Source organism: Myotis davidii, unplaced genomic scaffold (genome assembly GCF_000327345.1).
Source record: "Myotis davidii unplaced genomic scaffold, ASM32734v1 scaffold902, whole genome shotgun sequence".
Lineage (NCBI taxonomy): Eukaryota > Metazoa > Chordata > Mammalia > Chiroptera > Vespertilionidae > Myotis > Myotis davidii.
The window spans coordinates 1,969,797-1,995,611 of record NW_006293951.1 but is presented as its reverse complement, the minus strand read 5'-3'; the positions used below and the strand labels follow the sequence as shown (position 1 = coordinate 1,995,611).

General features: G+C 37.0%; 1 protein-coding gene across 1 annotated transcript in view; it reads right to left on the bottom strand.

Annotated features, from left to right (window-relative positions):
* SYT10 (synaptotagmin 10) overlaps positions 1 to 25,803 on the bottom strand; it is a 70,490-nt gene extending 44,687 nt beyond the window's left edge. Inside the window, exons 1-2 of the mRNA XM_006767821.2 lie at positions 25,566 to 25,803; positions 7,795 to 8,152 (exon numbers count right to left, since the gene is read on the bottom strand). Coding sequence (XP_006767884.1) covers positions 7,795 to 8,152; positions 25,566 to 25,716 — 509 coding nt within the window. The 5' untranslated portion in view covers positions 25,717 to 25,803. The remainder of the gene's footprint in view (positions 1 to 7,794; positions 8,153 to 25,565) is intronic.
* Positions 25,804 to 25,815: the final 12 nt, after the last annotated feature.

The following is a 25,815-nucleotide window of genomic DNA, read 5'->3' as shown; positions in this document are numbered from 1 at the left end:
GATTTTTCTCCCAGCATTCTTCATCTTGCTCTCTCTGCTATAGCCACTGGCCTCCTGGCTGCAGTTGGAACACAAGTGGCAAGTTCTAGCTTCAGGGCCTTTGCATGGAGAGCTCTCCCCAGGCACTCTCATGCCCACCCTCCCACCTCTTCAAGTTTTTGCCGAAACATCTCAGAATTTCAAATATGATAGTCTATGCAGATTATCATATTTGAAATTACAATGCAGCCCTCTCTCCCATTTAGATCCACCAATACCTTTATTTTGCACTATTATTTTCTATAGAACTTATTACCTCCTAATACATCATATAAATTTACTTAGTTATGTTGTGTGGTTCTTTTTCACAAGAATGTGGGTAGGAATTTTTGGCCATTTTGTTCCCTAATATATATCAAATGTTTAAAAAAATGCCTGGCACATAACAAGTGTTCAAATAAATATCACTGAATTAATAAATTCGTTGAATTCTTTTTTCCCAAAAAATCTAGACATCTCATAAACAATCCAATAACAACAAAAGTTATTTAGAGGAAAAACTGTTTTCTTCTCAATTATGCAATATGATAATTAAAATTCATTTAAGTAATCTATTTTTATTCTGTTCAAATAATTTACCAGCAATCTATAAATTAATAGCAATTAATAAAAATAAAGGTTCAAACAGAGGTTATTCTGAAAACACTTCTTTCCTGACCTTTCTTCATGTTAAAAAGAAGTATAAAAATCATAACAGGTGATAAACAATTGCTTTTGCTCTAATATATATTTACAGAAATGCCATGAAACTATGAATTAGGTTGGGAAATATATCTTGGTAGTTTTCAATCTACAAAAAAAGTTCTGAGAACATATTTAATATTACTAAAAAGAAGCAATACAAAATGAAGCTTTAAACATTAAAAAAAAACCCTTTGTAATAATAATACAGACAAACCTCTGGTCAAAATAATAAATCTAAGAACATTCTATTTAGTAAAACTAGTTCTTTAGAGGGTCTTTTGATCTAAACTATGTATTCTAGCTTTACATTTCTAGCTCAGTGTGTCTGCTAGTTATCAGGAGCCTACTTCCTGGTGAGCACAGCTAGGTTTTGGAGGAGGAAAATGTCTTAGTCTTCCCACTGAGTTCACCTGCCACCCTGGGTGACACCTCTTCTATATTCCACATTTCATTGAGCATACTACAAATAGTGTATGAAAATTCCCTGTTTTCAGATTAACATTCCATTCTAAAATCCTTTTACTTGATTGTGTTCTTTATAATGGTGGAATCAGTAGTATTCACGTTTTTATCAATTCATATGCTGGAACTAAGGAAATGCCATTTGAAATTTCTATCAAAACAATTTAATTAACATTTCTGTGACTAATAGAATCAACCCCCCCAAACATTGTTTGTACTGTGAGGGAGGGCCCAATCAATTTAAAATCAGTGGCTTTTAAAGAGATGATATTTATCAGTGCCAGAAAAACAAACTCTTCAAGTTTGAATCTACTTTGTAAGGTTTTATACCTGACCTTGATTGATTCAAAGAGCATCCCATTTCAGAAAAAAAGTTAATGGGTACACCAAATGCATATCCTATCTAATAAAGAGGGAATATGCTAATTGACTGCCCTGTCCTCAAAGATGGCAGCGCCCACAGCCAATAAAGAGGGGATATGCTAATTGACTGGCATGCCCTCAAATATGGTAGTACCCACAGCCAATAAGGAGGGAATATGCTAATTGCTGCCCTGCCCTAAAACATGGTGGCATTCACAGCCAATAAGGAGAGAATATGCTAATTGACTGCCCTGCCCTCAAAGATAAAGGCGACCACAGCCACAATATGGTGGCGCCCAGTCCCTTCAGCCCCACCGGGGAAGCTCCGTGCGCCTGCCTCTGGAGTCCCCCAGTCCCCTCAGCCCCCCAGCCACCCAGGGCCAGCCTGAGGCACAGGCAAGCCTTGGATGGTGGCTGTCCAGCCTCCCAGGACCACCCGAGGCTCAGGTAACCAGGGCTGGCCGAGGATTGCTGCCGGCAGTGGCAGCAGCAGAGGTGCGATGGGTGTCACCTTCCCCTGATCGCCAGGTCGCCTCCTGAATGAATTTTCATGCACCGGGCCTCTAGTCCTATATAATAAAACCCTAATATGCAAATCAACCAAACGGTCACTATGACGTGTAATGACCACCAGGGGGCAGATGCTCAACACAGGAGCTGCCTCCTGGTGGTCAGTGTGCTCCACAGGGAGAGCTCTGCTCAGCAGAAGCCAGGCTCATGGCTGGCGAGTGCAGCGGCAGTGGCAGGAGCCTCTCCCACCTCCGTGGCAGCACCAAGGATATCCAACTGATGACTTAGGCCCACTCCCCATGGATGGCATCAGTTGGACGTCCCCCAAGGGCTCCTGGACTGCGAGAGGGCTCAGGCCGGGCTAAGGGACATCCCCCAACCCCCGAGTGCACGAATTTCGTACACCAGGCCTCTAATGTTTCATAAAGGGGATTATTTAACCACTTCAAGCATTTGTACAGCATGATTCATGCAATTCTATTTCAAGGACCTAGATCTCAGTTTCTCCCATTGTTGTGGACAAGTCCTGCTTCTTGATATCCTAGCTAACTATAAACTTTTTAAAAAAAGTATTTTTAATTCCTTTTTAGAGAGAAAGGAAGGGAGGGGGAGAAACATCCATGGGAGAGCAGAACATGCATCGGTTGCCTCTTACACAACCGGGCATGTACCCTAACCAGGAATCAAACCAGCAACTTTTGGTACATAGGACGACACCCAACCAACTGTGCTACACTGGCCAGGGCAACTATATACCTTTTAAACTCTCCCTTGGTGTTACATGTTGCTTTCCAGTCCTTACAGTGTCCTGGAATGGATAACTGCAATTTTGGCTATCTTTTGAGAGAAATTTAATTTAAAAAATATCTTAAAGAATACTATGCAATCCAGTTTTACATATTTTACATAATTCTTCACATCTTGTTTAAGAGTATACATTGAGTGTTCTTTCTGACATTGTGTCTGATGATTTTAAGACTTACTTTTCTAAGCAACCAAAACTAATTATTAATCCATCAGCACATATGAGTCAATGATTTCTTTCCATGTACATTTTTCTGCTTTTGTTCATTGGGTCTGCCATTAAGTTCCCTAATTATTTTCAGTAGGTACTTCGAATCCTCTCTAATAGTGCCTAACGTATGTTACTCATCATCCTCAACAAATTATTTTGCCAGTTTTTATTCACTTCACCTTAACACCACTAATGAATGCCCGGGAAATTGGTCCTCATACTCATGCCTAGGAGTATACCACTATTAACCCCTTTTTAATATGAGCACAGTTTATATCACTGCCCGACGATGCTTTTAAAGGAGAAAGTGAAGTGGAGAGATGTCAATCAAAAGTATTCACTTGGTGTTTATTATGTACCTACAAAACGATGGAAATCAGGTTTCACAGCCTTGTTCTCTGAGAATTTAGGATGTAGTTTGGCAGAACAGCAGTAGTTCAATATTAGGACAATAAGCATTAATTGCTACATTGTAACTATGACTTTAAATAATACAGCTTATGATTGGGCAGGAAAAGTAGACTCTCAGATGCATTTTCTTTAAAGATCTTACAGAAAACAAAAAGGAGGTCATCATTCCAGACCAAGGAAACAGCAAGTGCAAAAAGCACAGAGGCAGAGTTACGGTCTAGTGGAGGATGATGAAAAAAACACCAGGGACCCTCCTCATTGGCAACCATGAAATAGCTATTAGAAAAGATAAGATGAAGTCATTCCGTTCATTTGTTGTTATTTTTTATTCAACAAATACTGGGTGGGGCAAAAGTAGGTTTACAGTTGTTTGTATGGAAAATACAGGTTTACTCTTGTATTATTATTTATTACTATATTATTTTCCATACAAACAACTGTAAACCTACGTTTGCCCCACCTTATTTACCCTGAGTTCCCATAGTGCTTTGTCAAGGTGTCAAGAGCAATACAGAAAAGAATTTGGCCGATTCTCTGCCTCAGAAAGCAGTATAGTGCTATGTGTGTGGAAGTACCGAAAGTGCTATAATGGTAGTTTGGTATCATCCGATTGTAATAGTTTGAATGTCAGGCTTTTAAAATGTTTGGACTAAACTTGAAAAGACTAACATGACACTTAATTTATTTTTTATAAGGGATCTTACATTCTCCCTTGACGACTTTTCTCAGGTTTCTGTCTTTTTGTTATTGCTTGCTACTTCCTGATTTTTATTATGCTTTAAATACTGTATTACATACAAAAGACTAGTAGATATCTTCTTCTCTAGTCTATCCTATGGACTTTTGCCAAATTTATTTTCCTAAAACACAGCTCTTACTCAAGGGAGTCTTCTGCAAATATTTTTGACAGGGCAGACTTTGAATCTCTTGACTATGATTTCTCCTCACACTTTAATTCCAGCTGATTTTATTTTCTATTATTCCCCTATATTCTGATTAAGGTAATTTAACTGCTGTTTTCTTAGAGAGATTTCTTGTTCTATGTCTTTTCACATAAAATGTTTCCACGAGGGATGCACAACCCCTCCCAATTGCCATTTATGTAAATTCCTAGTTTCCCTTTAGCCTCAGCTTAGTGGCTGGCACTCCTCCATGCCTCAGCTGGCAATGATTTTCCTATTATCTGAATTTTGCATTCTTCACTATACAGTTTGCACTTGTAATTCCTTATATTGAAGTTGGTATTAAGTATCTTATCTCTGCATTATGTAGCCTATTTTTTTTCCAGCTCCCTAGAGTTAGCAGAGTGGAAGAGTATGTAGAATACACTGTCTATTCCCAGAAATAAGTATGTACAGAATAATTATTGGATGAAAAAAAAAACAACAACAATCAATCAAGATGGATGCTAGGAGAATGTGTAATAAAGTTATCACATGAAAGTCCACTGGGTTGTTTGGTTGCCTAGCAGGCTGATGGGGCCAGTGTCCAGGTATTTGAACAGGGAGATGAGAAACTGGAAAAATGTGGCAGTTTCCAGCAATGCTGTTAACTTCTGAACAACTCAAAATGTTAAGTATAGAGACAATTAAAAGTTGAAAGAGTATGATGTTTGTCCTCTATTGCCTGAGCCAGATATAGAAGAGTAGCTGGGATATCTTAATAAGGTGAGGAAACCAAGCATTAAAATTAAATTCATTTTTTGTGTATATATGATTTGATTTTGCTACATCTCAGTGAAAAGTTAGCATTTGAGCAGAATAATCTGATTTATATTAATGTACCATTGATCTCTGTGTCTAAGTGGACTGTATAATGAACTCAGCAACTTCCTCTTCCTCTCCATATAAAGGTAATTTCTAGCATAATAAAGTAATTTATGTAGATTGGGATTTTTGAGAACTGATTTAATCAAATTTTCTGCATGGAATTCATCCCAAGGCCAAACATTAAAATCATGACTCTAGTCATTCATAATAACCATATATAATTCCTTGTTTCTGAGTAGAATGAGCAGAATGATACTCTCATTCTCTAACCTCCAAAATATCTGTCCTCAGCAGACTTATAACTAATATCTTTGCAAAAAACTATATCTGCTTGGCTTTATTGCTTAAAATGTATTTCATCTAGATAAATTTAAACTCTAACTCTTCGCCAGCTGCATGACTTTGGGCAAATTTTGAAATCTCTCTAGGTTTCAGTTAACTCACAAGTAATGGGGATAATTAACAACACTTACTTCATGCAGGTTGGCGGAGGATTTGTAGGAAGGTTGCCTGGCAAAGTGACTAAATTGCAAGCAAAAATTAATATTTTTTTCTTTCTTTACCCGCCACTCATATAAACAAGAAAATTCAAAAGGGCTGGTGAAATATTAAAATTCTAGAAAAACTATGAATCCCTATTTCACTTTTTCTTTTAGAAAATATGAGATGTGTACAATCCAATTTTATGTTTTCTAAGATTCAAAGAAAAAGTGTTTTCTGATTTATTCAATTGCACATAATTACTGAGAAAACCAGGTCTAGAATGATGTGTCTTCACTCCTATTGTATATTGTTTCTAGAAACTAATTCTGTAGCCAAGACCAAGTTTTCACACGTGTTCTTAGTACATATTCTTTCATACTCCCTTGCTAGGAATAAAAAGATAAGCCAACTCTATATTCAAGAGATAATACCTTGAAGATAGTATTTTCTCTGAGGTTTCCAAAAAGCTTTTGGGCAGAGAAAAACAAGCAATTTTCATAGCTTTACCTCAATTTTTCTTCATGAACTGAGTGTCCTTATGGAAGGTGCACTTCTCGACTAAAAGAATTGAATAATTCTGAATGCTAATAAGGCAATATATATTCATGGCTGTTGTTAATATTTTTTAAATGTTTGTAATTTAATTGAATATTTTAACTGAAATTCCTGAGTGTCTTCATACTTTTTACATATAATATTTGGCCACAGTGTGCAGCAATGATAGTAGTGATTACCAAGTAACTACATGAGATAATTTTAAAAGCAGCTTTTCCTATAGATATTTTAAAAAGTGACACATGGGATAATTATTTTATAAATATCCATAATAAATGAATTTAAATAAACATGTATTGGGTCATGTTACATAAAAATCATAAAAAATTTTAAACATAACCTTAAGTGCCACCACTGCTCAGGAAAACTTGTCAAAATAATAACTAAATATGAGGCATACCTTGGTTATAAAATTTAAATAGAAAAGTACAACATTGAAAAGATACCCCATATATCCTCTTCATCCCAAAATTCCTTACCCCCCAAACAACAATTATTTTTACTTATACCTTTAGAATTTATTTCAGAAAGAAGAGGATTTATTGATAAATACAATTCTTTTTTACTTCATAAAAGATATATTGAATATACTTTCAATTCTAGTAGCAAACATGACCCATGCCCAGTTTGTCAACTTGATAGATTTCTAAACAAACAAAAATATGTCATGTCAGAAAGCTAGGCTGTACCTTCAATTTAGAGAGGTAGAAAGGTAAGATCAGAAAGTCAGTTAGCAATTTACCTGCAGTACCATTTATTATCCCGCGCTAGGTTAAAATTAGTTACTACTTCTGGGAAATAAAGAAAAACTGCTACTAGCATGTTGTTCATTTTAAGGACTGAAGACCACTCACACTTAGTAGAAAAAAAATGACTCCTCATAAGACTCTCTTTTTCCATTATAGTTAACACAATCTAAAATACACTATTGCAACTTATTTTCATTCAAGCAAATTTTAAATGAATTTTTTCCAGGCTGAGGTAAAATGTCTCTCTCTTTGTTCCTTTCATTACTGTTCCGGATATTCAACAGAGCTCTTGTGGAACTTACCAATCTCTGTCCAGAGTAAGAGTATGGTCTAAATTCAAAGAAGCAATGAACATTTCCAGCAACTCCACGTTTATGGTGTCATGCTAAACAACTGTAGACTAAACCTCTGTTCCTACGCTTTGATTGTGAACTTTTAGATGATTTCATGCCATGTCTGTTTTCTTGATATTTATTGGTTAAATTCAACTAAATTGAAAGATTATAAGCAGTAATTATCAACTAATAGTATTTCAAGGGACAGTCAATAATAATAATCTGTCCTACCCATTCCCTCTATTCAATTGTTTCATATGTATTTCTCATTTCTTCTGTTTATCTTTTTTCTCCTTTCCCACCTGTTTTTCTCTCTTCTGAAATGACACAACACTCACACAATACACATATATAACGCGCGTGCGCGCACACACACACACACACACACACACAGTTTTAAATGTTTCAACTTCCCTTACCGGGTTGAAGATGCAGGCTCAGTAATTTGTCTTTGCACACGTGCATGCTTAATTAAATGTTCTTTTAAAGCAGTTTGAACTTCTGCTGGGATATCGGGGGAAGTGTGGCTGATTTTTATTGCAGGCTCAATAGCTTTCGGTGCTGGCTTTCCATTTTCTTTAAGCTCTTTCTTCTCTTCAGTCTCAAGCACTTCGGCAGGAGCACTCGCAGGGGCCTGCGGAAGAGCATTGATGTTGCAGGTCACGGGTTTGCTCTTCCAGCAAGGCCAGCACAACTTCCAGAAGACAAAAAGAGAGACCACCAACAGGGCCAGGCCACAGAAGCTGACGACGACTGCTAACAAGCTGACCGAAATATCTGGGGAGAAATTACAATGTGAAGAAATACTAGTTCATTGATATGTACATAAAAGCGCATAAGTGGCAAGGTGTTTTTACATTATAACTACTAGTAACAGCTTCCTCATTTAGAATTTCAAAAATTTAATTTTAAGTTATCTTGGTAGGGAGAAGAAATTTGTAATTATGTCAAGAAATTCTCAAAGGAGATGTTTGAAAAATTCCATCCCAGGGAAAGTTTTGGTTGTATACCAAAAAAGCATGATAGTTGTGTATTATTTCCAAGGACATGATAAGGGGTCCAAGAGTTTGCAAAATGAAGGTTGGCTACTTGCAACCTGCCATGAAGACATGAAGCTTAAGAAACTCAGAAACTGCATAAGCAGAAAAAGCTTCTGTTTCCTTCATCTTTAATTCAACCTTCTCTCTCTCTGAGCAGGAAATAACATTAAATATTTGTATAAACCACTTTATATAGTGTAAATGAGAATAACATATTACTCATAGAGAATGTGTGCAATATTAGCTATATTTTCAAACTCTATAGTTTGATAACCTTGCATGCTCCTAATTTCCAAAGTCCAAAACTAGTTTAGGATTTGTTATCTAAGTCCTTTTACAATATTCTTATTGAAAAATATTTATAAATTAATACATACTTATTATGTAAAATGATTCAAAGAAATACAATAAAAACATTAATAAGATTGACTAAATAAATGGGAGAGAAGTGACCCATCTCTCATGAAGAAGAATTACAAACAATTTATGTAGCTATTTTGCCTTCAGGAAAGTGGAGCACATGCCCTTACTCAAGTGTGGATTGCACAGAGTAACTTCCTGCCAAAGCATACAATATGGAAAGGGGTAAAAAAGGCGTAACTTTACAGTGGAGAAACCTCACCCACGTGGTCAAGTTGAACATCAAGAGTGATAAATCATATCGATAGCATGTACACTTCATATGACATGATGGAAATGACACTTTACCTCTGTGGTCTTCCTGCCTTAGACCTGTAGCCTGAGTCCAATTATGAGAAAAAACATAAGACAAATTGCAGTAGTAGAGCGTTCTACAAAATACCTGCCTAGAACTCTTCAAAATTGTCAAGGTCATCAAAAATAAAATAAATAAAGTCTGAGAAACTGTCATAGCCAAGAGGAGACTAAGAAGGCATGACAACTAAGTGCAATGTGGTATCCTAGATGGAATCCTGGAATAAAAAAGGATATTAAGTAACCACTAAGGAAATTTGAATAAAGTATACACTTCAGTTAACAATGTTCCAATACTGGTTCATTAATTGCAATAAATGTACTACTCTAACATAAAATCATAATAAAAGAAAATTTGTATTATCTTTACAATTTTTTCTGTACATATAAAACCATTCTAAAAACTAAAGTCTATTTTAAAGAAGTAAATATCTCCCTACCTGCTTCCATGTTCATATTCCTAGGTAATCAATGCTAGCAATCTGGTGTTCTAGTGTTCTTCAAGTTCTGAAGACCAAATAGATTTCCTATGAAGGAAAATTGTTCTAGATTCAAATAACTTTGCAATTTATCTCACAAATTTAGTTTAGCCTTTGTGTCAAATACGAATCCAATTTCTTTCACTTGTTTTAAATAAAAATGTTAGGAGTATGCTATAGGCGGACTTATGTCTGTTCCTCTACCCCATCCAAATTCTTATGTTGAAGTCCTAACCCCCCAGTCCCTCAGAATGTGACTGCATTTGGAGACGGGGCCTTTAAATTAGTGATTAAGGCAAAATAAGGTCATATGGATGGACCCTAATCCAATATGACTGGTGTCTTCCTAAGAAGAGGAGATTGGCACAAAGACACTCACAGAGGGATGACCATGTGAAGACAAAGGGAGAAAGTGGTCCTCTGCCAGCCAAGATGAGAGACCTCAGAAGAAATCAACCCTTCTTGACACTTTTATCTCAGCCACTCCGTCTGTGGAACTTTGTTTTGGCAACCTTAGCAAACAAATACAGAACAAACCTAATTTCTTTTAACTGGCACCGTAAATCCAGGGGTTCTTTTCCTCCCCAGAAGCAACCACTTATCTCAGTTGGGTGTGTATCTGTCCAGGCCAAGCACTAATAAACAAAAATACCTCTTGAAAAACATAAAGACACAGAATTGTTTAATATATTCCTTACATAAATGGCTTACTCCATATTTACTTTTTACATAAATGGTTTACTCCATATTACTCTTCAATTTGCTTTATTTTTTTTATTCAGCAACACTTGCGGTCTAAGTTCATGTCACATAGCGCTCCATAATACTTCATCATAATGGATATTTAGTTTATGCCCAGCTATTACAACACAGCTATAATTAGTGTCTTTGTACCCTCTTCCATGTGCACATTTGGGGATGTTTCTCTAAGGTTGATATCTAGAAATAGAATTGTAGAGTCACAGGTTATGCACATATTTAGTTTTACTAGATATTTCCAAATTGTGACCCCAGAGTGGCTGTAACAAAAACACCATGAGTTTGTCAGTTCCTATAATCTCAGAGAAATATTGTTGTACTTTAATTTTCACTGATCTGATGGGAGAAATGATACCTTGTTTTAATTTACATTTTCCTAATTAGTAAGATAAAATGGTTCTGTTTAAACTCCCAATCTGTAGCTAATGAAAATCCATTCAGAAATTAAAATAATTCCAAGTTTTTACTGCTACTTAATTTAAGTATAAATATTAATTTGATATGATGTGATAGAGACATTAATATTTTCCTTACTTTCCAGTTGATTATCAATAATTGAATATATTTCCCATTTATGTTCCCTTGGTGAGGAATGTGATCATATTTTATATTTTGTACTTCACTTTATTTTTACTTTTGATTTTCATCAGCACCATACTTGTGGGAAAGACAAAAAGTATAAAATGAATGTGCTTCCTGAATATTAACTGTGGTTTTAAAATGGAAGAATAAATATGACAGTTATGGCTTCCTAATCTTCATGTATTTTCAGCTCCATTTACATTGTATTTTATGAATATTTTAACCCAATTAACTTCTCCAACAGGCTAACTTCTACCCAGTCAGAGCCAAATGCCCAGATATAAGAAAACTGTGGGACAATGTGAGGTAGGGAAAAGGAGGGGAGTAGTTTTCAGTCTATAATGGAACACTCCTCCTTTCCTTCTAATGGGGGTCAGGCATTAGAGACCTTTTATTACTCCACCCACAGGGATTTTATGAAATTCTTTTATGCCATTATTCCTTAGTGATGGGCTTTGGCATTCATAAGTTTGTTATCAACTTAGAGAAAAGCCCTGTGGAAATCTCTGACCCCAGTTCCATCTTGCCTATTGCTGACAATTTTCTTGCTAAAATCAATATCTGGTTCTATCATTTGGGGGAGCCATAAAACATTTCAACCAAGTCACTTTTGAAAGTGAAAGGCTGTGCTATCAATAATTCCAGGGTAGCATAAAGAAAATCCAAGTTATGTCCTGGCAACTGAGTTATATACTCAGTCTCAGCTCTCTTAGCCTAACATCCTTCCAGGTCACCCCTTAGCCAAACTTCGCATGGCATTCCATAGCATCTTTGTGATTTGACTCCTGGCTATTGATCCAGATTCATTCTTCTGCCACTCCCCTACCTATACTTCTTACTCTGACTACACCATTACTCTCTCATGAATTTGTTCAGGCTGTTTCATGTAGCTCCAGTATATTTTCTCCTCCTATTTGGCTACCTGGAAAAAATTTCTATTCATTCTTCAATAATTGAGATACAATAATGCCTCTTGCCTGATGCTCTCTCTGTTTCTCCTATTCCTACAGGCTTTTAAGGCACACCCACCACTCTTACATTAGTATTATAACAATTGATTGGCCTATAAATCTTTAACCCACACTCTTTTTTTTTTTTTTTAAATATATTTTATTGATTTTTCACAGAGAGGAGGGGAGAGAGATAGAGAGAGTTAGAAACATCGATGAGAGAGAAACATCGATCAGCTGCCTCCTGCACATCTCCCACTGGGGATGTGCCCACAACCCAGGTACATGCCCTTGACCGGAATCGAACCCGGGACCTCTCAGTCCGCAGGCTGACGCTCCACCCACTGAGCCAAACGGGTTTCGGCTAACCCACACTCTTAGAACATATGTTTCAAAATTATTATTTTCTTTTGGATATTACAAAGGTAACATGGTACACATTATCTGAGATAACATCTAGTAATTAAACACATTAATATATCTATAATGAACTACATGAATTAGTTAACACTCAGTGGGATGATTAAAGATGGTAAGTAGTTAATGCCAATTCAGGTGAGGTGTTAATACCAAATTATCATAATGTAAAAAATAATGTTCAGTTTTCAGGATTTGAGGTTTCATAATTGTGGATAAGGGATTATGGATCTGTACTTATTTTGCTGTTCTAAATGTTCCCATACTGCCAATACACTCACTCCCCTATCCTTCAGAACAAAATTCAAATTTATTCACTTTTTTATTTCTAGTGTCTGGTATATATCACAAAGTCAAAAATGTTTATGGAGCTACCGAGTATATATTTCGGGAGTTGTCTAAAAAGACAATAAAATGTCTGTGGAGTTCAAGGTGGCTACTGACCTAAAGTTGACTGATTTGGAGGGAATATGCAGAAACCCTTCTACTAGGAAGATAGTAGAACAGCTTGTACTGTGGAACAATTTAGACATGGATTCAAATGTCAACTCTACCATTGCGTGATTTTGGGCAAGCTGCTTAGGTTTTAGGAACCTCAGTAAAGTAGGAATATTTATTTCAAAGAAATGTTGTGAGATTTAAATAAGAAAATGCATATAAAATATTTAAGTAATTCACATAATATATATGAAAATGGGTTGCTATTATTATCAATTATATTTTTTAAAAAAAAAACCAAGAGTAAGTACTGAGGAGAAAAGAGGCAAAGACATGGATTGGGTATAAATTGAATGGTAGGTCACAATTTAGAAAGGAGAGGAGAGACTCATGATGATATCTGGTACTGAAGAGTGAATTTTTTTATAATGGAGACCAATATTTCTAAGTAAATGTTAATGTTTAGGAAACTAATAAATAACATTCTATTTTCCTACTTATTTGTGCAGAGCACAGCTGAGGGACAGACACAGAATTCAAGCTGGTAGCAATTAAAATACTTGGGAATATCACCTTAGGTCTATTAGAAAGTGGACTTGCTAATATATCACCTTGAATTAATTAAACTTACCCATACAGGCACAGGCCTGGCTAGACAATGATAGGTGTTCCCCATCAGGACTCAATCCTGTAAAATTCACTACATGGAGGAGCAGAGGATATTTGTTTCCTGAGCACACACCTCAAAGGAAGGGTAACAGCTAAGTCATATCTCAGAGATGGGAGTGGGATAAGGTCCCATAAATATTCCCATCTTGGATCTCCTTCTATCCAGAAATACAATGCAAGGGGAAAAGGTATTTCCCCTCAGTAACAACAAGTGAAAGAAGGTAGATTAAATACAATTTTATTTTGAAAGATAAAACAGACTATAAAAATAAGCAACTTGCATTTTATATAATTTTACATTGCTTGCAATTATGATAAATCATTAAAAATATTTTAAAAATCTGTTTAATACTTAGATCTTTATGACATGATTTTTTAAACAAAATCTGTTTAACAAAATAAAAAATAACCTATCAAAAGATTATGGGAGGATTTATAAAGTCATCAAAATGTTTTACTCACTCTTTTGTGATTGTGATTCAGCAGTTAGCCATGACATAAAGAATATTATGACTTTGGATTTAGTGCAGTGAAAAACAAGTAGCCCTAGTAACATTTTTAAGTCAACTACTGAAATGGTCCGGTATACTTTTCAGAAATGATGCTCTGGCTAAGGAGAAGAGTGCAAGCCAGAGTAGAAGAGGAGAAACTAGGTAACAGAATTCAAATAGTCATCCACATAAGAGATTATCACGGCTCCAAATGAGGGTTTCTCAAATGGGGGAAAAGATCAGATTCCGGAGATAATTGGGAAGTCAAAGCTGTAGTTTAAAGAGTGTGGACTGAAGGACAAGAATGCGGCACTTTAGGAGACAAACAGGATGATGATGTAAGGAAGACCATGACTTTAGCTTTGGCCTTACTGAGTTTCCAGAACCTGTGGTCATGGCAATAGAAATTCTGAGCTAACTGAAACTCAAGATAAAATTGAAGGACTTACTTAAATAGTGGACTCTGAATCCAAGAAAGAGAAGATAAACTCCTCCACAAAATCCTGATTACACCAATATTTAAGAAATACAACTTTAAGGAACAAAAAGCCTGCATGAATAAAGGTTGGTAAAGACTAAGGTATAAAAAGAATCAGATCAATGTGTTTTCATAAGTTTGGAGGAGAATAATTTGAGGGTTAAGTAACCATTAAATTTAACAACTAGGTGTTTAATGAATTCAATGTGCCAGTGAAACAAAGGTTGTGTTAACTAGATTAATGTGGTTCAATGAGACTCATGAAACAAAGGTTAATGGAGTGAGGATGTGAATTCTATGAGTAGATAATCCCTTCAGGAAACCAGATTTAGGAAAAGAGGAGAGTTAGAGCAACAACTAGAGTAGAATGTGGCATTGATGAAGGTACTTTTAGTAGGATGTGTAATACTTAAGTATGTTCTAAAACTTATGGGAAGGAATGAGTAGACAGAGATAGAAAGTTAAGCAGAGTGAATAATTAATAATGAAGTCCCATAACACATGAAAATGGATGGGGCCTGACTCAAAGGTAAAATAATTGGATCACTTCTTCCTTTGTAAGCAAAGGAGGGTGGTTCTGGAATGAGTTAAGTTTATATATCTTCGGTAGAAAGTCTAGAAAATTCTTGTTTGTATTTTCTCTCCCAAGTGGAAGTTAGGGTTAACTGCCAGTTATTTGGGAATAGTTTGGAATATTTAAGTAGAGTGGGAAAGTTTAAAATAATAACATAGAGAACAGAAGAAAACTCAATAGGAAAAAATGGGATTTTTTGGTCAAAATTGAAGCTTCTTTTTAATTTTATACTAATAGAGTGATACTAGTCTGCCTGGTTTTAAAATCGCCTAATTATTCAGTTACTTTGGTGTAGGGATAGAGAGACAGATGAATTTGTCCACGAATGAGGTCCCTCCCTATCCAGGAGACTGTGATAAATCTCAAAGGAGAAAGTGATTACAATGATGAAGGATGCCTCATAAGTGTGAAGCCATATTTTATTGGTAGGGAATTCACAGAGAAGTAGAAATGTGAACGTTTTGAAGTTTCTATATGAGAAAAATGAAATCATAGGAGCTTTTGGTTGTAGGCTGAGATACCTGAATTTATAATTCTAAGATAGTATTTTTTCAGCATAATAGCAAGAGTTTGGGCATGATCATAAAGAAAAGAGATAAGGTGGAGAAGAAGAGACGATCACTGTAGAAAAGGTGCCACCAGGGAGTCCAGGGTGATAAGTATGAATGGCTTGCCTTTTCCATATGGACTATGAAGTTTCTCACTGCAGTGAGCCAACTTGATGAGCAGGACTTGCTGGCTAAAATTTTTAATGTCTTTGTATAATTAAAAAAAATCCACTATATAACATTCATCCTATTATATCTTGGTAAGACTAAGAGTTAATGAAATTTAAAAAAAAAATAAAGTAGGCTCTAAGATCATTAGATTTAAAATTGCTCAAATTCTGGTTTGCTTACCTACACATATATAACCATTGCTTTACCACTTTCTGTCTGACTGTATATCTCTGACTCATTTTTTTTCTATAAGAATCATACTCTGTTATCACATCTCGGTATCTTGAAATAAAGTGACACAGTTCTGAAAAACTGAGAAAACAGAGTAAGCCTAAAAATGCCAATTTCTCAGAAACTTTTATTAAACTCTGTATAACCAGATCATAACATCTACATGGTCCTATTCACTATGGATTGTGAAAACTGTTAACTCTAATTACCTACTCCCCATGCAGATGGCTATTATCGCACAGAAAAGCACAGACCAACTGGCAAGCTCTGAATTCCCAATCACCACTGCTTTAGTTGATACTCTTATCTGCACTTTCTCTATCTTATGTTTTCAAATTTTTAAATGCTAGTACATTTTCAAAATGTACAAAAATTTATTTCTCATAATTAATGAAATTCTAATTTAGTTCACGGATATTCCTAGCCTTTTGTTTTTATGGTGGTTTCCCATTGTTGCCTGATCACAGACCACATTTATGGCATCATTCTGTCAAGAAAGAAAGGGAATAGAACTTAAATCAAAGTAAAACTCCTATTCAAAAAAGCTGAAGTGAGGTGCCTCAAGGAAGTTGAGGCAAGCTGCTGCTAAGATGAAAATTTGGAATTACTTATGGCAATACTATTGTAATAGGGCATGCTTCTGATTTCTATAACAAGGGACAAAATTAATAGTGGTTTAAACAAGACACAAGCTTCTCACTCAGGTAACTAACTGTCCTGGCCTAAGCAGGCCAGGGCAGTACATTAGCTTCAAGGTGTCTGGAATCCTGGTTTCTTCTGCATTTTTGCTTTGCTATGCAAAGGGTTTTGGCTTTTCCTTAAAGTCCAAGATGGCAAGACACCATGTCCACATTCCAGGCAACTGAGTGGAGGAAGAATAACAAGGGACAAGGGATGATGAGTGACTGTCCTTTCATTTTAAGGGCACAGTCTGGAAGAAGTGCACATCACTGCTGCTAACATTCCAAGGAACAGGACTTAGTCATATGGCTGCACAAACTACAAGCAAGACTGAGAAAAGTTGTCCTTTTTAAGTTTTTTTTTTTTTTTTAAATTTAATTCTGCCACATGCCACTTAAAAAGAAAGGATTCCAACCTGTGAAACGGAAGGGGAAAGTGAATATTGGGAAACAATTCGCAGTCTCTTCCTCATCTACAAGTTTAATACGTAATCATTCAATGTACTTAACCTTGCAGCAAAGCCACTTACAGTTTCCACTTGAATAGTATTGACTTTTGCCTTTGTTTTGAATTTCAGTAAATGATAAAAAACTTTATCATACTAGATGCCCAATGCACGAAATTTGTGCAACGGGCTCGGCACTCACAGCCGCAGCAGCTGCCTCAGCCCTCGCAGCCCGGGCTTCATCAGAAGGTCATCCAGAAGGTTGTCTGGAAGGTCATTCAGACCAGTCTAATTAGCATATTACGCTTTTATTATTATAGATTTGATTATAAAATCAATATTTTTAAACATTTTCTCTTCCTGAAATTAGAGTGAATATCAGTATCCATCGCTTGTTACAATCACTAATACCCAGGGAGTAATGGTGCCATAGCTTTTTCTATGTATACACCACAGGAAAAGCATCATTACTGAAGGCCACTGAATGAATCTCACTGGCTGGGAAGAAAACATTGGAGAGAACAGTGAAGCATACCTTTGACCCTTTAAGCCAAACTTTTGTTGATATTAGGTGGGAAAATAGTGTGTGTCAGATGAGTTTGGCAACATTGCCTACATTCCACATAATTGTACAGCTAGCTTAGGAGCACAACAAAAATAGCCTTTGTGTTTTTGTAAATTATTTTAAGAAAAAGCATCAATAACTTTCTTGCCAGCACTCTTGATGGCATACAGTCTAATAATGAGTGGATTAACAAAGGCATCTTCAATTCTGAATCAAAAAAGCATTCAGAAAGGTTAGACTCAGAACTTTAAAGCTACTTTAACCCATTTGGTTGTTTTATTTTTCTGGTACCATGTAAAAATAATGGTGCATCTCATAATCAATAACATCTTAGATTCAATAAAAATTAGATTAGGCTCTAAAACAGCGGTTCTCAACCTGTGGGTCGCCAACCCGTGGGTCACGACCCTTTGGGGATCGAACGACCCTTTCACAGGGGTCACCTAAGATCATCGAAAAACACATATATATTGTTTTTTGTGATTAATCACTATGCTTTAATTATGTTCAATTTGTAACAATGAAAATACATCCTGCATATCAGATATTTACATTACGATTCATAACAGTAGTAATATTACAGTTGTGAAGTAGCAACGAAAATAATTTTATGGTTGGGGGTCACCACAACATGAGGAACTGTATTAAAGGGTCGCAGCATTAGGAAGGTTGCGAGCCACTGCTCTAAGATAATATGATATCCCAATATGGTATTCAAATATCCAAATTAATAACAAAAGTCTTTATATATGCTCATTTCTGAGAAAATGATTTATAACCCGTGATTGTATATTAATTACATATTTAAATTAACTTGTACAACTATGCACAGCATTCAATTAATGGTATCAGTACATTTTACTATCTGGAACAATGGCTTTCACATAGTAAGTGCACAATAAATAGTTGTTGAATAAAAGTACAAGACTAAAGCCACTTAAGTATAACAACTGTCTACTCATATTCTTCCAAATATAATTGGTTTATTTCAACAGTAAAATCTGGTAAAAGGTTTTAGTACTGGTAAATGTACTGATACCATTAGTACTCATTAACAACTCATACAGAAACGTATTAGGAATGATAGTAAGCTTTTTAATATTGTTATATCAATTATTACTTAAATCTATGACTTCTGAAACAGAACTATAGGGATAATGAAGGCTGAAGAGAATACAATAGTCCTTGCTGTTCATTTAAAATAATCCTGCCCTATGAACAAACTGACATTTACAAGTTTTAAAAAATTGACTGTAATTGTTCTCTATTTAATAATGAAATGTTAGGCAGTAGATTATAACACACTTCAGGATGTACCTGAATGAAATAAATAGTTATTAATATCAGTCGCCTCCCCATCCCGTCCCAACCACCCCAAGATGATTCTACTTTAGCTCTGAGGCCATCACAGCACAATTCCAATTATATGTGGTGTTTTCTTTTCTAATAGTCTACATAAGTCATGTTTATGTAAGCTCTCACAGCTTCAGTGGCCACTTAGGATATTTAATGTTATGAGGAAAAGAAAAACTAATGTATGAGATAATAACAAGCAGCTATCTCTTCAGTTAGGGATTTTGTTTCTAAACTTGGCCAGTGCTGGGTATTCCACCAACAAAACAAATTGGTATTGAACAAATTAGATACAAGTAAAATAATTTATTGATCTTTAATAACACTCCCTATCAGGAGGCCTAGTTTTCTTTGACACATTCATACCAATCATACTTTGGAATCTTTAAATAGATAACTCTCAGCTCTTTTGTAATATTCTGTCTTCAATGTTCATAATACTGAATTTTAATAATAATATGAGCTGTTAATTACTTAGCTAAAATATGGTGGGAAAATAAACCAATGCAATTTTAATGTATTGTTTTTCTAATTAAAAATGCGTTAGCCGGTTTGGCTCAGTGGATAGAGCATTGGCTTAAGGACTGAAGGGTCCCAGGTTCCATTCCAGTCCAGGGCACATGCCCAGGTTGTGGGCTTAATCCTCAGTTGGGGGCATGCAGGAGGCCGCCAATCAATAATTCTCTCACATCATTGATGTTTCTATCTCTCTCTCCTTCTCTTTTCCTCTCTGAAATCAATAAAAATATATTTTAAATAATTTAAAAAAATTAACTTGGTAATTTAATATCTGCTTTCATTATGGGGTTTTTTATGAACATATAAAAGGAGTTATATTTATATCAGTTCAAAGTTGTGTATTGAAACACACTAAAACGTTTTACCAGATTTTACTGTTGAAATAAACCAATTATATTTGAAAGAATATGAGTAGACAGTTGTTATACTTAAGTGCATATACATGAATATATTCAAGTAAAAAATGAACATTGTATCTTATATTTGGATGACAGCAAATCTGATAAAAAAAAGTTTAGGGTTTGGGTCATTACTGTACACTAAGAAATCTTATTGATACCTTATGGTATACCACTAATTACAGCCAACAGTATAGTAATAGTTAAGAGTCTATCTTTGCAAACATTTGTTCCAGTGCTCTGTAGCACCATGAATGCCCCTAGGATCTCTTCTTATTCCTACTTTTTGTTGAACCTAGGATCTTAGGAGCCCTGGGTTCCTAGTTCCATCATTAACTAGTTGTGATTTGTGGGGAAATTGCCAACTTTTCCTGCATTAGTTTTCACAACTGGAAAACAATGTTTTCTAGTTCTAACTGGGATGACTAACAGCAATTTGAATAATGATATATTATTTTCAAGCTCATTTCTACTTAAGGAAACAGGCTTTCCTTTTACTACTATACATGGATATATTAAACAAACATATACACTTGAGTAGAACTTCAATAAACTCATACACTTATTACACAACACAAATATAGTGATGGTGTCCACTGCTTTTTCAGGAGGATGTTGCTCATTACATTTTAGCTTCTAAATGCCTCAAGTACTTCAATTCCTGTCATTCCAGAAAGTAAATATTTTAATGCTTATCTACATAGGATACTGTATTAGAAATTGGAGGCACAAACATACTATATACAATTTCTTTATAAAATTGATTTGGAGATTATTAAGTACCACCCATAATTTTATAAATGAGAAAGTTGAGGCTTTTTGAGGACAAGTTCATTGATTCAACTATTCATTCTTTTATTCATTGAGATTCTATTAGGATCCACGGATTTTTCTAGGCACTAAGGACAAAACAGTAAACAAACAATTGCCCTCAAAGAGTTATATTCTGTTGACTTAATGCGCACATCATTAGTAGATTAAAATGTAAATCAGGAAGAACACAATTACATTTCCAAGTATAGATCATTTTAATTGGCATTGAAAATTTTATTAAATATTTATGATGTTTGTTTTCTGTCAGAATTTTATTCAACAAATGAATGCAGATATACCCCCAAAATAACATTATTTTTTGCCACAAAACAAAATTACAATAAAGATTAGGCTTTAAAGAAAATGTGATTTGAATAAGATGGGTAGCTATATACTTTGTACATAAAATCAATCTTGAAGAATCAGATGTCAGAGACTCACTGCTTAAATAAAGAGAACTTTCGGGTCTTAATTTGTTACAAGAGAAAATATCCTGCTAATACTGCAAAAATATTGATGTTTTAGAATTAAGAAAATTAGATGCTTGCTGGGACCTGTTTAGCCTTTGAAGGGAGTTGTCCATTTATCTTTAGAGAAAATTAGACAAAGCACAACATGTATTGGTGAGCAAGCAAAAATGAGACCAGAAATAGTAGAACCAGGTCATTCATCAGTGGAGTGACAATGGAGAGGAAGGACAAAATCCTCTTATACATCTTCCTCAAATGGTCCCTACTTCTGAATTCATTGTGGTTTACTTGCTTTTTTCCAAATCTACAAGTCACAAGGAAAAATTTCCACTGTTTCTAAATTGTAATTCTTTATACACTGATTAGAATGTGTAAAACTCAGCAGTTTAATGATATAAAAATTATAAATAAATTAACTGAGTAATCATTGCTTTATGTCTGTAAAGAAAAACTTATGAAGTCCCCTTACTCATTTCAAACTCTTTTGTTAAAATGTAAATTCCTTAATCACAAAGGAAAATCATGATGTAACTTTTAAAATTTTACGTAGCCATCTCTTTTCTTAATAATTAACTTCAGTGAAATTCTTTGCCATTTGCCTACTCAGCACTACATCTAAACTTTTATTTTAAAATTTTAGTTTCAAATTAAAAGGGAAAAAATGCAAAATTAAATCATTGATGTATTAAATGTTTATTTCAACTACTTATATTAAGCCAGGTCTATACAATTGTGATATTCCTAAGTTTAAGTGGGTTTGGTTAGCTATGACTTATGAGGTCTGCCTTGCAAACAACCTACTTTTCTAAAACTTTAAAAGCATTTGGACACAGAACAGTAATTAAAGACTGACTGGAAATGAACCCAAATCCAGCTCAGAAAATATTACATCTATTTAGTCACAGTATATCTAAAAAATAATATTTGAGACCAATATATTGTTTTGTATTTTTCCTGTGTTTTAGTATTAAATCATATTGTGCAGTATGATGATTTAGTGGGTGACATATCTTTTTTATATATATACTAGAGGCCTGATGCACAAAATTTGTGCAAGAGCAGGCCTTCCTTCCCCCTTCTGCCAGCACTTCCCCCTTCCTCTGGCACCCAGGACCCGGGCTTCCCTTGCAGCTCCAGCTTTGTCCAGAAGGTGGTCCAGAAGGTCGCCCAGAAGGTTATCTGGACAGTCATTCCACTGTTCGGCCCTCTGGTCTAATTAGCATATTGCACTTTTATTATTATAGCTATTTATTGATTTCAGAGAGGAAGGGTAAGGGAGAGAGAGATAGAAACATCAATGATGAGAGAGAATCATTGATTGGCTGCCTCCTGCACGCTCCCTACTGGGAGTGGAACCTGCAACCTAGGCAGGTGGCCTTGGCTGAAATCTAACTCAGGACCCTTCAGTCCACAGGCCAACGCTCTATCCACTGAGCCAAACCAGCTAAGGCAAATATATCTCTTTAAGGGGAGGGGAAAATCGGTGGTAAAAAGACTGTGAAAATCTGATTTTCTAAAAATTACACATAATGAACTTTCTAGTGTACTAGTGATGTTGACATCAGTGATGTCTTTAACAAACTATTCCAAAAGAGTAAATTAACTAGTGTTGGCAGCTGCAGGAAGTCCAAGTCTTTACAAATTTTACTAAAATATGGAATTGGTCAACTTAATTGGTAGACCCTCAATATCAACCACTGCTACTGCTGTTACAGTGAAAGGGATGGTGAAACTTGCTCTTTATTGGCATTTTAAAAGCCAGTAGGATAATGTCTTATTTAAATATGTAATTCATGACTTCTTTAATGCAGAATGAGTTTAATTTGGATTACCTCAATTTCTCTCCCTCCACCCTATGTGAAGGCATCTAAAAATACACACACTCTGGATGCCTTCAATTGTCACTGCAACCTTAGAGTAACTGACACCATCTGGGCAGTGCCGCTTAACATTCAAAGTAAATAACCACTGTATCATTCACTGTCAATGTCCTCCTACCAGTAGTGCTGTGCTTCTAATTAGGTGAACAGTGAGTAGAAGGATCACCTACTGAAAGTGTTATTTTGGGACCTATGATAAAGGGCACAGGTGCATAAGTTATAAGAAAATCCACTTTAAAACACGTGAGGCTAAGTGGATTAATACAATTAAAGATTTGGTAAATAATCCCAGAATTCACTCATTGATACCTCTTGATATTGGGAGTTTATTTGCCAATCAAAACATATTACTTCTGTTGCCTAGATTTACAAATGGAAAGTGTGATGAAATCTGGTGCATCTTTGTATCTCATACACATCCTAGTAGAGTGTCTTCTTTAGTGACAGCCACTCAATATATATTCCTATGTCAAACTAAAGACCACACTTGAATAGCATATATTTTCCTGTAAGGGGAAAAATGTCCATGTATTTGTTTTAGACTAACCTCCCCTTTTTGTTCCCAAGGGAGAGTCCAAAGGAATTAGGGCGACAACTACTTCTTGTAGTGCTTAGGCTAAGCTCAGAGCCCCTTCTTCAATTCATAGTCAGCACTGTGTTTTACTTTAGGCTAATGGAGTTGTGCATTTACAAAGATTTAGAAGCTAGAACTATTTGGGGCCCAACCCTCACAAATTTTCCACATTATCAGCCAGCCCGAGACCCAGGAAAACACTACTTGGTGTATGATCACAAAGGGAGAAGGAAGGGAAGAAAGTAGTATTTTTCTGCACAGCATCAACTGTTAAATGACCCTCCCAAAACGGGTCTTTAGACGGGTCCTTTCTTCCACTGTACACCCTTTTCTGAGTCTAATCTTTAGCATGTGAATCCCTAAAGACATTTCAGAAGAGCTTATCCAGTATCACAGGTTGCCCATGCTTAGCAACCACACAAATGACACGCATATATGTGATGTTCACCCAGTCGTTTTCCTCTAACAGTTGAGTTTCATACATTCCTAGGAATTTAACACCTACTGAACAAATGGAAAAGACTTCTGTTGTGGTTACTATGGATTCATAAAACGTCTAAGTTCCCAGCAGGTGGGCAGCAGCAATAATGGATCATGCTGCTCCGGGTCCAAGGAGCAACAACTCCTCAGGTTCTGCGAAGTGCACAGGGAAGCCTCTCTAGGTTTCTTTTACCTGTGATCAGAGATTCAAAACCCCGCAGACATTCCATTTAAATCACGGTACGTAAAAGCTAAACCAAATCTACTCCCACCGGCATCCCCTCTCCCTCTGTTTTGGTGGTGGTGGTGGTGGAGGATGGGGGTGCGTGCACCCTTCTGTCCTCCTTCCCAGCAAGCAAGGCCCCCTGCAGTTGCGCTCCTCCCAGAGCTCAGAGGCCCAGCTCTTACTTGTTGCCCTGGCTACCTGCAACGCACAAAGCCCCCCTGGGAGGCTAAAGGGACAGAGAAGCAAAGGGGAAGAAACAAGACCCTCCAGGAGGGATGGAAACCTTTCAGCTCTATGCCCCAAATCCCATAGCCAGTGTTTACCTCCCAAAGCAACAAGTGCCTCTCTCGGGGACCCTGGATAACACGCGAACCACAAACCCAGAGTCCATCTCTCCCACGTGAATAGCACAACAGGCTGACCCCATCATTGCGCAGGCGGTTAAGACCCTTGCCCCAAAGCGTGACCAAAACAGAGGTTCTGAGAAGGTCCCTCCCTCCGTCCCTCCCTCTTGAGAGAAGTCTGCCACCTGTGATTTCTTCCCATCTCCAGGTCTCTGATGGCCAATGTCCTCCTTCATCCCACCCCATTTATTTCCAAGTTTCCTAAAGGGGTAGGAAGATGCCTGTATGTTGGGGTGTGTAGGAGAGCGTGTGCGAGGGAAGGATTTATAACCTTTTCCCCTCTCTTGCACTCACTCTGAATGTGTCCTGATGGGCGATCAATAATCCCTGCTGCTTTGCCCACGTTGACATGAAGCCCTGGAAAATCATATATATATATGAAAGGGCTTTGGAAACTATCAAGTGCTCAACAGGTTGCAGCTTCGAGTTACCCTTTCCAAGATCCTCTCTGCCTTCCGAGGCCAAGGCAGCCCCTGATGCAAAGCACATCCCTGCCTCCAAGCACGGACGCCAAGGCCCCTTCCCCTTTTTTTTCCGGCCGCCCCCCTCCCGGAGGAGACGCGGGGCGTGGGAGTGCGCGGGGAAGGGGCGCAGAAGCCGGGGAGCCAGACGGCGGGCAGGGGCGGACCGGAAAAGTGAAAGGAGCCAGGCGGGTGGAGATGGGGAGACAACACAGGAAAAAGCCCACAGTCCAAGTAGCCAGCTGCCGAGTAGGAGGAAGGAGCAAGGTAGGAAGGCGCTGCGCCCTAAAGCTGCCGCCAGCGCGGCGCGGGAGGCACGGAACTGGGAGCCCCGAGGGGAGCGCGAGGACGCGAGCGGGGGCCCTCCCGTCCCCGGTTACCTGTGCTGCCTCCGCCCTGGCTGCCTCGGTCCCGGGGGAAGATGCCCGAGCACTTCTCCCACTCCACCTGGCCCGCGAAACACAGCTCGGTGACGATGTGCAGCGCCTTCTGGCACAGGCTGTTCACGCCGTCCTCCTTGTGGAAACTCATCGTGCGGCTTCTTCTTGCCTCAGTTGGCTGCCCTCCCCTGGCCTTGACCTCTCGGCTGGCCCCTCTGGCGTCCTAAGCCATAGCCCGCCCGCGGGGACT